Below are 11,306 nucleotides of genomic sequence, written 5' to 3'. Positions count from 1 at the left end.
ACACACACACACACACACACACACACACACACACACACACACACTCACACGCTTTTTTCTTTTTTTCCATGTATATCACTTCCTTAAAGTTTAGCTGTTTGCTGATTCCGATCTCTGGCTATGAGATTCGAAAACGTATTAAATAAAAAAATTAATCATTCATTCATTTACAGAACTGGACGGACTAGAAGGGGAGGATTGTGTTTAGCAGCAGCTCACAAAGCACTACGCTGGCAAGCGGCTCGCACTCGGCACTGCCCACCGCCGTTCTCGCCCGACACGGCACCCAGGTATATGAACGACTTTTTTTATTAGAAACATTCAACAATTATTGAAAGATTTTTTATTAGAAACATTCAACAATTACGAAACTGAAATTCAGGCATTTGGAAATCAAGAAATACATAGAAGGCAACTTATTTCGAATGTCACACCGTAAAGGCCCCTCACAAGCTACATATGTACACAGACACACACAGATACACACGGACACGCACAGAAGCACATAGACGCACACAGTCACATACACAGCCAAACAGCCAGACACACAGATACTCACAGACACACACACACACACATACACACGTACAGACGCTATCATTCCTGTTAATTAGTTTTATTCTTTATTTTCAAATATCTCAAAATTATTAGTATTGCCTAAACTTATTAATTGGAGACTTCGCATATTTGTTACCTATATGTACTATAAACAGTGTTTTTTTTTTAAATGGGACAGTATGGGGAAACCCGAAACCATGGAAGATATTTTTATGGATAACCTACGGCTGGTCAAAAAATTGATTATGCCAAAATTGTTTTCACAAAAAACCTTAATGATTCCTGAGACAGTTTCCTTGTATCTTCTATGGTTTCGGATTTCCCCATACTGTCTCATTTTTAAAAAACACTATTTTTATCAAATTGTAATTAATATATAATGTACACCTTTGTGAAGAAAATACAAATTGTATTATTATTATATACAGGTCATCGAAACAGGAGAAAAGGGAAGCCAATTCCTCTATCGTATCACATGGGCGAGAAATGGACAGAAAAGCGCACAACCACTTTATGAATAACTTTAACACTGCAAGCAAGCCAACTAGTGTTTGTGATTTTGTGAGGATATTTAACTAATTTGTGATTACACGAATTTTGGAGAATGGACCAAAAGTGTAGATATAAGTAATAGAGTAGTGATGTTCATTTTGTGAAGAATAACAAAATATAAATTTCGATTTCAAATAAAAGTTGTTCTTATATATTGAAAGATAAAATACTCAAAACATTTATACGTGAATAATTAAAAGACGAAATTTAAGCTTGTGATAATAAATTACTATAATTAGATCAATGTATTATTAAATAATATAATACAGATATTATTTTAAAAATGTAAAAAGTAGGTCTAAAAAGTGTTCAAGTGACCGTTTTACTAAAAAAAATGCAAGAAGGTGGAGCAATTCGAAATACATACTAGGTATTAAATGAAGTTGCGAAAGCCGATGGATCCCTATGAAAGTGTTGCATACAAGTCCGATATGTATCTGTTCCGAACCCGAGAATATAAAAATCTAGTAAACTCGGACCGATTTCGTATCGCACAAGTGCACTAAGTTCGATACGAGTCCGAAAAAACACGAATATCTCTGATACACCTAGTGATTACAATTTACAAATTTTTCGGTACACCATTTTTTAGTAATTACGATGAACTTAAACAAGATAGACAGAAATTTATTTATAGTTATTACTGAATGTGTGTGTCCATTTTTAATTTCATATTACCGATATAATATACGAGCCCAGGTATAATATACGGTCAGGCTCAGCCTACGCCGCTTGGTCGGTTTCAGTTTACGGGGTGTGCTCATGCTCTCCGGTGGCACAGCAGTTAGTACTATGAGCGCTTGATGAGGAGATCGATTCCCGATTTATACCAATTTAAGAAACGAACATTTCAAAGTTGGTTTAGGTCTGAGTATTCTGGATTATCGTTGTTTTGGTATTCATAGTACAGGAAATTCGGCAGCAGTTTGGCATTTTTTCCCCCCGAATACTTCTCTTTGGCATAGCTTTCAAGAAAATGTAATCTAACAGAGAGACGATCGAGATACAACAACGCTATAATAAGTATCTCATTTCCACTACATCGGGAAGTATGCCTTACATTTTTACAATTGTGAGAACTTATACTCGTAATCTACGCCTCCGTATATTATCTTCATCGCGATAACGTGCATACGCTTCGGGCTTCGCCCTCCGTGGACCTCGGCCTCCGGCCTCGGCACTTATGGCTTTGTTTTAAAAAAATTGAAATAGCTCTTTAATGGCGACCACATTTAAAAATTGCAAAAATATATTTTGACAACTAATTATTATCAAACCGTCTTAAAAATCTTTTTGTGCCAATTTTCAGTCCGAGAAAAGCAAGTTTTTTCAATAGCCATTTACATAAAAAATTACGGCAATATAGAAAAACGGCAGAAACAAAATTTTTACCCCAAATTGTGATTGAAGCCATGCCATTTTCGATCCCCATATGAGATCCCCACATATTGATTTTCAGTGGAAGTAGAGCTAATTTTTATTAGTTGTTGAATGGCGGCCATATTAAAAAATGGCGTAAATAAACTTTTGGCCCCAAATTATGGTTAAGGACTCCTAAAGACCATACCAATTTTGAACCGGATCGAAGCAAGTTTTTCTTCGGCCGCCATTTTTAATCGCCATCTTGAATTTTTTTTAACCCAGGCAGTTGACCACTATTAATCTCTATGACATTCCTTCGAGCACCTCCTACCTATCTCTAATAGTTTCCGTGATATGAGACTTTGAAATTTGTATGGCGGCCATCTTATTTATTTGAATTTCGAACCTTTTTTACTTCCGGCGGAAATTGACCAGGGTGTACCTCATAAAAGTGCACAAATATCCCCTCCATATATTATAGTTTTTGCAGGCCGTTGATCACTCTTTCATATTTTCCACATTTAGGTCTTCTCATATTTGATTCTTTGCTTTGCAATCTACCCGCGTATAACGGTATAAATATCTTTTTTCCATCATATCGGGAAGTATGCGTTCTATTTCTATCAGTGAGTAAGAACTTGTAGCTTTATATATGTATATATATAATATCGATACTTCTTGTTTGCCTACATCCCTCCGCGCAGCCGTCACCGTTGCATTCGAACTCGGATTGGACGCAGTGCGCGAACGTTAAGACCAATAATACCCCGCGAAAAAAAATATCCGAATTAAAGGTATTCTCGACTTCGGAAATCAAAATTCGAATTTAGTGCACAATCCGTCATATAAATACTCTGAACTAGAACGGGGGTCTATTCTCGTTCTCCGGCTGACCCGAAACAAGCACTGTCAAATAAGTAATACAAGAACAAATCAGAATACAATGTTAAGTATGATACTACACTCGCGATGGATACAAATTGAACGTGCGCAAACCACGGACTTGTATTGTAAACTGGACCGCGCACTAAGTTAATAAAACGAGCCGAGTGAGAGGCTTCAAAGTAGTAATGAGTCTCTTTCTAATAGGGTGTTCATTCACGTTTCAGCCAGCCATATTGTTATTAACTTTGTAATTTTTACAGAAAATGTGGCCGCTTACGGATGAGGATGACTAAAACTACTAATATTATTTCATAATACAAATTAGTAAACTTATTTGATATGCTACTTCATAATAGGTTTCATTTCTGGCATATTTTTTGTATTATTACAGTAAAAGCATATTTACCTTTAAGCTAATTTTATTTAACCAAAATTTAAAAAAGTTGATAGACTAAATACTACCTAAGATCATTTTATTTAGCGTTGGCAACTTATTAGACAAGGACAGACTCCTACTTCGAGCTATATCACGTGACTCGTTTTTTATTTCTACATAAAATAAACTTTAACATAACCCAATAAGTTGTAAATTTATAATATTGGAATATCGAAGTGCGCGATCCAGTTTATGAAATATATAAATCCGTGGCGCAAACGTACTGAGACGGATTTCACTTGGCATCTCACAACGGGATACTTCAGTACTATGTCAATAGATGGCGCCTCAAAACATTCCACAGTTTTTCTACGATAATGGGCAACAATTGAACATTGGGTTAAAAAGTACATAACTTAATGTGCACCTAAGATATATTGGTTCTCGTTATTCTCGTCATAACCTGATTAATCGCTTTTGTTAACCGAATTTGAATATAATTTGTTCGTTGATTGTAGCCCCGTTTGTATCATATACACAGGTTTATTTATAAAACACGAGGAGCAACCTTCCAAGTTTATATTAATAGCATCATAAACAACAACTTTTTTCCATGAGTTTTTATAAAACATAATAAATTTAACATAATTAATTTTTGTTGTACTACATGACATTTATCAACATTTAGAGCGACCTATTAATATATTTTGTTTTTTTTTTTATACGAAAGTAAAATCTGATGATTTATTAAAACTTATTGAAACAAAAATTGTTGTTTATAAGGTTAATAATAAGTCCTGTGAAATTGTTAGTATTTTAAAAATAACCATGTATAATTATGAAGACGTGATCTAGCCCTTATCGCTATTGGTTGAGAATGAACAAGCTGCGGGCGGGCGATACTGACGCACGCAAAAAGAACCCCTATGGTGTGAACGCATTGCCCTTCATGATAGTACATTTTTGAATTAGCTACGTAAAGCTATATTTCATTGTTCAAACAAGAATAATAAATAGCGAAATCTTGATGGTTGAGTAACAGGGCATTACAAGATTAAACGAATTTAATCGTAACTCTCACTAACTATAGTTATTATTGTTACAAATGCGGAAAGTTAGTCTTTATTCACGAGGCTCGAGGCTTCGAGAGAAGTGAAAATGACAAATCCGCAAGTGTATCAAACGACGTTTTTTAATATATTTGCGAAAAAATTACATTGAAAGTAAAATAAAACAGTATTTAAAAAACTCATTTTATTTCTTTGTCTGATTCTCTGATCTGAAAATTCAGAGTACAATGGCATCTGTCGCCAGTATTCAGCCACACTAAAATTACTATTTTAGTGGCGCGGCGCGCAGCGGTCTCGCGTAATACTCACCTCCGGTCATTGATTCATACTTAATCAGCCATCATAATGGAAAATATTTTGGTATTTTTAAATGTAACCCGCTGATAAATAAAACACCTATGCAAACAAATAAGACGTTTGTAGGTAAATATAAGTTTTAATGACGAATGACTTACGTTACAAAGCACATTAATATTAAATACATGTACAACCTCTTTAGTTCTATGTTTAATACTTGAAACAACAGTAAATTTAAAAAAAATGGAAAGGTAAAAAGCACTAGTGCGAAAAATCCAACTTTCGTTACGATTTGTAGTACGTAAAATACTATAGCGCCAACAACTGACCTGTGTTTATGTCTCCAAAAATATTGTGTATTTATTGTAACAAAGATAATATCTGTAATTATGGGGGCTGTTCCATTCGGTGGTGTAAAAAAAACAGCAAATCATCTAATTACAAAATAAACGGAATCACATTTCGTAAATATGAAATATGTAATTTTTCGATGTGCCCACTGCTTCGGAGAGACGAAACGTGTTACTAAAGCTAAGGATGTCGTTATTTTCGTTTTTTATTGCCCTTTCACCCCTCGTATAGTATTTTTTCGGCGGCTGGACTCGTCGTTATCGAAATAATGAAATCGAAGTTATCTTAAACGCTCTTTTTCTTATCAGCTTTAGTGAAAAATTGGCCTAAGATATTGCATTGTTCCAGTGTTTTTTTTTTAAATTACCAAACTTTAATAATTTTGTAATCGCCAACTTAAACAATATTATAATCACTTTAAATGCAGATTAATTGTGTGTAAGTAAAACTTAAACCGCTTGTCACTTTCTATTGATAGCAATAGAGCTCCTTGTGAAAAAGATTGTCCAATTTATACCGCCAAGCGGTAATGTGAGCATTACAGGTATGGTGCTGGTCAAATTCCAGGCAAATGCGACTTGTCAACTTAGGTCTCAGGGTCACGGGCGTAGCGGCAGTGCCACTTAGGTATTTATGATTTAAAGCTCTCAGTGGCACTGTAACTGTTATGGTAAGGCGTGTCGCTTACTACCAAGCGCACTACTTGTTCGTCCCGTCTAGATATTTCATGAAAAAAAACCTTAGATTAATTATGTATCTATTTAGAACTAGAACCAACAAATTGTTTAAACTTAGACTATCTTTTCAATTGCTCAAGCTGCATGGAATGTTTGTCGTTATTCGTGTTATTACAATAAATCTTATTAAACAACGAAACAGGTTATTTAATTTTCACGATTTGTCCACAATTGTTTTTTTCAGTTTGGTTTAATTAGAAATACGTAAGCTACCTAGTTACACATAGAGATACCTACTTATGAAAATTATACTGGCCCTCTGATGAATTCTCATAGACTCCGGCAAGTACCTTTTTTTTTCAAGTAACCCAAAATTTTACTGCCCATTTATGGCCACGTCCAAAACGCAATATCCTGCGTCCACTATAACTGCTGGTATATTCTCAAAGGTAGGTACAATCGCTATATTTTTGATGTGCCCTGTGTGTATAAATTCAGCTGTCATTATTGAAAGAAATGAGAAAATATGATACAAGAGAAAAAAATTTCAATGTCATGCAATGCACTATCGATTAGAGTAGTGATGATTTCATTTAAATAATTGGAAAAGATATTCTTGTCAAATTGTTTCTTTTTGGTAGGCAAATCCTCCTACGTTTAGTGTCGTATGTTAGGTCTTCTGCAAGGCGAATTAATAACACAATGATATTCCACGTGGAAACCGTATAATTTTGACTCCAATTAATTACATTTTTGATTTTACAAGTTATGCGGACGGCGGCGGCGGTGAGGGAACGACTGGTAGCGCGCGGCGCGCGTACCAATACTAAACTTGAAAATGATTATAATGCTAAATGTGTCCCTACATTCGTTACGACTACACCGTCCCGTCGTCCTCTTACTGGCGAACAGAGTCCCCGTTCCGATTGCCCCCAGTCGCGAAGGTACGTCGCCTCATTCTGGAGCAGCGTCGCTTCACAAAAGGATAACTGCCTTGTGGGACTCTTGATTCACCAGCATAGCCACTACTGTGCCTGGTGGAGTGAGATCTCACCCAATGTGGTCAACCAGGGTGTTCCGCTTGGGGGCCCACGCGCAGCACTCCTCCAGCGTGTTCTGGGCTACCACAGTAGTGGTGGCAATGCGTCGTAGACTCGCGTCCGATCCGATTCAGATACTCACCTAAAACATCCGTGTCCGGAAATAAAAACTAAGATATGCGTAATAATTTCCATGACCGTTTTAGTAAGGCAACATCAGTCTTTAGTGATCGAATACATTAATGCCACCTGCCATTCCAATGACGCTATTGAGACTGCAAAAGCAACGAAATTCAAGCAGAATAACAAAAATTATGATAATTGCAATGTAATTTCAGTAACTCTCAATAGAATTACAATAACCAATGGTTTTACGAGAATTACAAGACTTGGGACCCTTGTCTCTCAAGTACAAGACAGGTCAAGTGAAACACATACAGCACGCTGACAACTAAAAATATATTGAAGATGTGGGTCTGTTCGACGACACGCACTTGATAGAATAAAGAAAAAGGCTTTACTGGCAGTCTCTGAATACTAATAGATTTCAAGTTTAATGGCTTACAAAATATAAACTATCAAAATTGCAACATGACGAAATTAGATATAATATTTTTGACTTTTTCTCGGCTACTTCATAGTCATTCTTTAAAAATAAAAATGGCGATAAGAATTGAAAGCTTTTTTGAAAACACTGTTAAGCATTTTGTAGCATTTTGTCTATAACTTTATCAATAGAAAATTTTAGAATACGAATAGATTATTTTTACTTTCTTTTGTGTAGTTGACCTTGTAGAAGATTATTCACGACTGTGAAGCTTTTATGATTGTCTACAAAACGCGATGTTTCTAAGCGATTTTTACTTTGGACAGTGTTACTAAGCCTTTTTATGGAGTAAAAGTTATAGGAATGGTGAGCGTATTATGCAATAAAAACTTTTCAAAACACTATGTCAAAAAGACAATTTAAAAAATCCAATTTGTCACAATTAAATATTATTCTGTATAAATTATATGGAATGTGTTATATATGACTAGAATGGTGGACAAATTTCCTATCAGATAATACCTTATTTCAATGACATACCTAACGTATGTTGGAAGAAATAATTTTTTAATTACAAAATTGAGGTTATTTCTTCACGCCAACCACGTTTCACACAATTATTTCACTGTATTATATTGATAGACGGCACAATACACATACACAACATTGAAGTACAGTAGTTTACGCGCTAATTTTAATTGTTTTTATCACTTTAGAACACAGAATTACTTCACAACGTTTATTTATTTGTCAACAAACAAAAATTACTAATTATTAATCATGCCCGGCTCGCGCGCGAATTACCGACCGATACATTAGTGGTGTCGAATGATGTGACGTAATTTCCAAGGTTCACCGTCTTCACCAGATCTTTTAATATTCTTTGCTTTAACCGTTTTGCATTAACTCTTACAACGTACTATAATAAAACCCCAATTATAGTACTTTTCAAAAAAAAACTACTGAAGACGCACTATAACGTGTTTGTCAATAAGTATACACTACAGAATGTCTATAAATGAAATGTCTAGAATAAACTTAAGAACAGTAGTTTTTAGAGTACTCATACGTAGACGTATACATAGACGACACGATAACAAAGTGACAACAGATAATCGCAGCTTCGAACGATCCGGACGGTTGAACGGTTGTTCAACGTTAAAATAAACGTCCACAACACGGTCACGATAGATAGTCGTGATATGGGAACAGGTTAGACGCGACAGTTGTCCAACGATAAATAAAACGTTACAACATAATGCATACTTATACAAGTAACAAAAAACTGACCTAAAAGATTTTGGAACTATATCTATGTGCTAAGTTTTATTGAAATTGGTTCAAATTGGAATGGGATTATAACTAAGGTACAAACAAAAAAAGATTTATCGAAATCGGTACACAAAATGTCGGAGTAATTGCGTACACACAAAAAACATACAGTCAAATTAGAAACCTCCTTTTTTTGAAGCCGGTTAGACAAACTAAAAATTCACTTCAGGCATAGCGTTTATCCCCCGGGATGGGAACCAGTGATCAGCGAATTAATTCCATTTGTTTAATGTCCAATTCTGCCTCCTTATCTTATCTTACCTAACGTAATCGACATTTTTAGAGAAATTGAGTTTTTCCTGTATCTGGTATCAATAAAACGAGATCTTAAGTGGTTTTTTATATCTTATTCGGTTTCAGTGTTATTGTTAAAAGTCTATACAACCTCAAATGGCTTTAGTTGATTCCGTATAACAGCGAAAGTGTTGAATCAATCAATTTGAAAAAAGTATACAGTAAAATTGATGATGTACACTAATTACCATATGGTGTGAAAACACGATTCCTAAAAATTTTTAACGTTAGAAAAAAATTATTTCGAAATAAAGCCAGTGTCCCTGACGCTCGACCCAAGCAAAATAAACCGTATTCGTACGGGATAAATTTGAATTTGAGCTGAGGTAGTACCGACTCTTAGGCTCAACTCACACTGACGCAGAGTCGTAGCGTTGCGTCGCGTCCTGTTTTTCAACTACAACGCCTGGTAACGCCCGTCGACGCGCGACGACACTCGCATTAGTGCGCCCGGATCACAGTGTGGTTTGCGTCTGACGCCTCACTACGCGACTCCATATTTACATAACACAAATTTGTACCTTAATTATGGGAAAATAGACATGAATATGCCATAGGCGAAAAACATGACGCGTCGCGACGCTTCGACTCTGCGACAATGTGAATCAACGTAATTGACAATTGAATCCAGCATTATTGACATTTTTCAAAGAAAAAAAATCTGGAAAAAACCAATATCTCGAAAGTTCTCAGGACGAATCGGCAGTAACCGCTCACGCGATACATGCAGCCGTAGACGCATACCACACCTAGAGGTGAGGTGATGATTTTATACCGATTTATCGGATATCGAAGTTAAAAAGTAAAAGAACTAATATTAATTGCTATTTCGATAACTACTCTAGAAAACCATAAAGTTTTTAATGCCTGGGTCTGTCATTTAAAAAAAATAAACAACTTCAAAAATACGTCACGACAATCGTGTGTGTTATTGTTTGGGCTTGTGATTTCGGTGTTTATTTATTGAACATATACCGTAAGTAGCCTTTTTTAAGTTTACCCTGAATATAAATGTTTATAAACTATACTTTAAGGAGTGCTTTCATGGTAAACGTTAGAACCACTCAAACGGAATATTATCATATTTATCCAAGTACACCAAAAATTTCATTACTGCTTATTAAGTGCAGGATTTGCGGTGTATTACTGCATTTTATTTGAGATGTTTTTGTTGGTAGTACGGAGGGTATTTATTTAGCAATGCAGAATAATAATTTTTATTTATAAAAACTTGTATTTAAACTGAATCCTTTTCTATTTTGCGAAACCAAATAGCCGCCATTTTGCGGTAGGATGAGCGCATCGCGTGAGCGGGTATTGTGTCGCCCTTCCAAACTGCCAGATACTGTCAAAGACTCGTAGATACTTCAAATAAAACAATGAGTCATGTTATTCTGATCAAAACACTTTTAATTATCTTCGCTTTGATCTCATCTCGCTTTAACATTTTCGAATATTTCCTATTGTTTTACAAACCAATCTTAATTCTAGTTATAACTAACGAGAAATATTTTGTATCTGAAATTAAAAATCTTGGGAATAAACCCGTTCTTTACGTATCTATACGAATTTTTTTTGTATTGTACACCTTTGGAGCAACGCGAGAAATATCACTGCATTAACTACTACATATACACGGTGCCAACAAATTAGATACCTCAATATCACTTTGAAGTTCAATAATCGCCTTGGAGCCGATGTAAGACTTCGTACCGGTCGCGGTCGAGACGATGGTGTCCTGGGGTTCGGAAGCTCAGGACTTGTTTAAAAAGTTGGTTCGCCGCCTCAGAGACAGGGGCTGCGATCACCGCTCTGAAAATCTCTTATTTTAGTACCTATTGACGAAGCCCAGTGCTGATGTTTAACCAGAAATATTAATGTAACATTTGTATTAAAGTAATAAAGGAAATCATTGCAACAAGTCATATAAATTTTCGCGAAACAAATTAAATACATTCTGCTACT

The 11,306-nt window shown here is 35.4% G+C and overlaps 1 protein-coding gene across 1 annotated transcript in view; it reads left to right on the top strand.

Annotated features, from left to right (window-relative positions):
* The window catches only part of LOC113235113 (cholecystokinin receptor-like), a 34,237-nt gene extending 33,130 nt beyond the window's left edge, over positions 1-1,107 (top strand). The window contains exons 6-7 of the mRNA XM_026470688.1: positions 174-290; positions 987-1,107. Coding sequence (XP_026326473.1) covers positions 174-208 — 35 coding nt within the window. The 3' untranslated portion in view covers positions 209-290; positions 987-1,107. The remainder of the gene's footprint in view (positions 1-173; positions 291-986) is intronic.
* Positions 1,108-11,306: the final 10,199 nt, after the last annotated feature.

This window comes from Hyposmocoma kahamanoa, unplaced genomic scaffold, assembly GCF_003589595.1.
Source record: "Hyposmocoma kahamanoa isolate Upper Pololo Valley unplaced genomic scaffold, ASM358959v1 87, whole genome shotgun sequence".
In the NCBI taxonomy this organism is placed as follows: domain Eukaryota; kingdom Metazoa; phylum Arthropoda; class Insecta; order Lepidoptera; family Cosmopterigidae; genus Hyposmocoma; species Hyposmocoma kahamanoa.
This window is presented reverse-complemented; position numbering and strand designations above follow the sequence as displayed.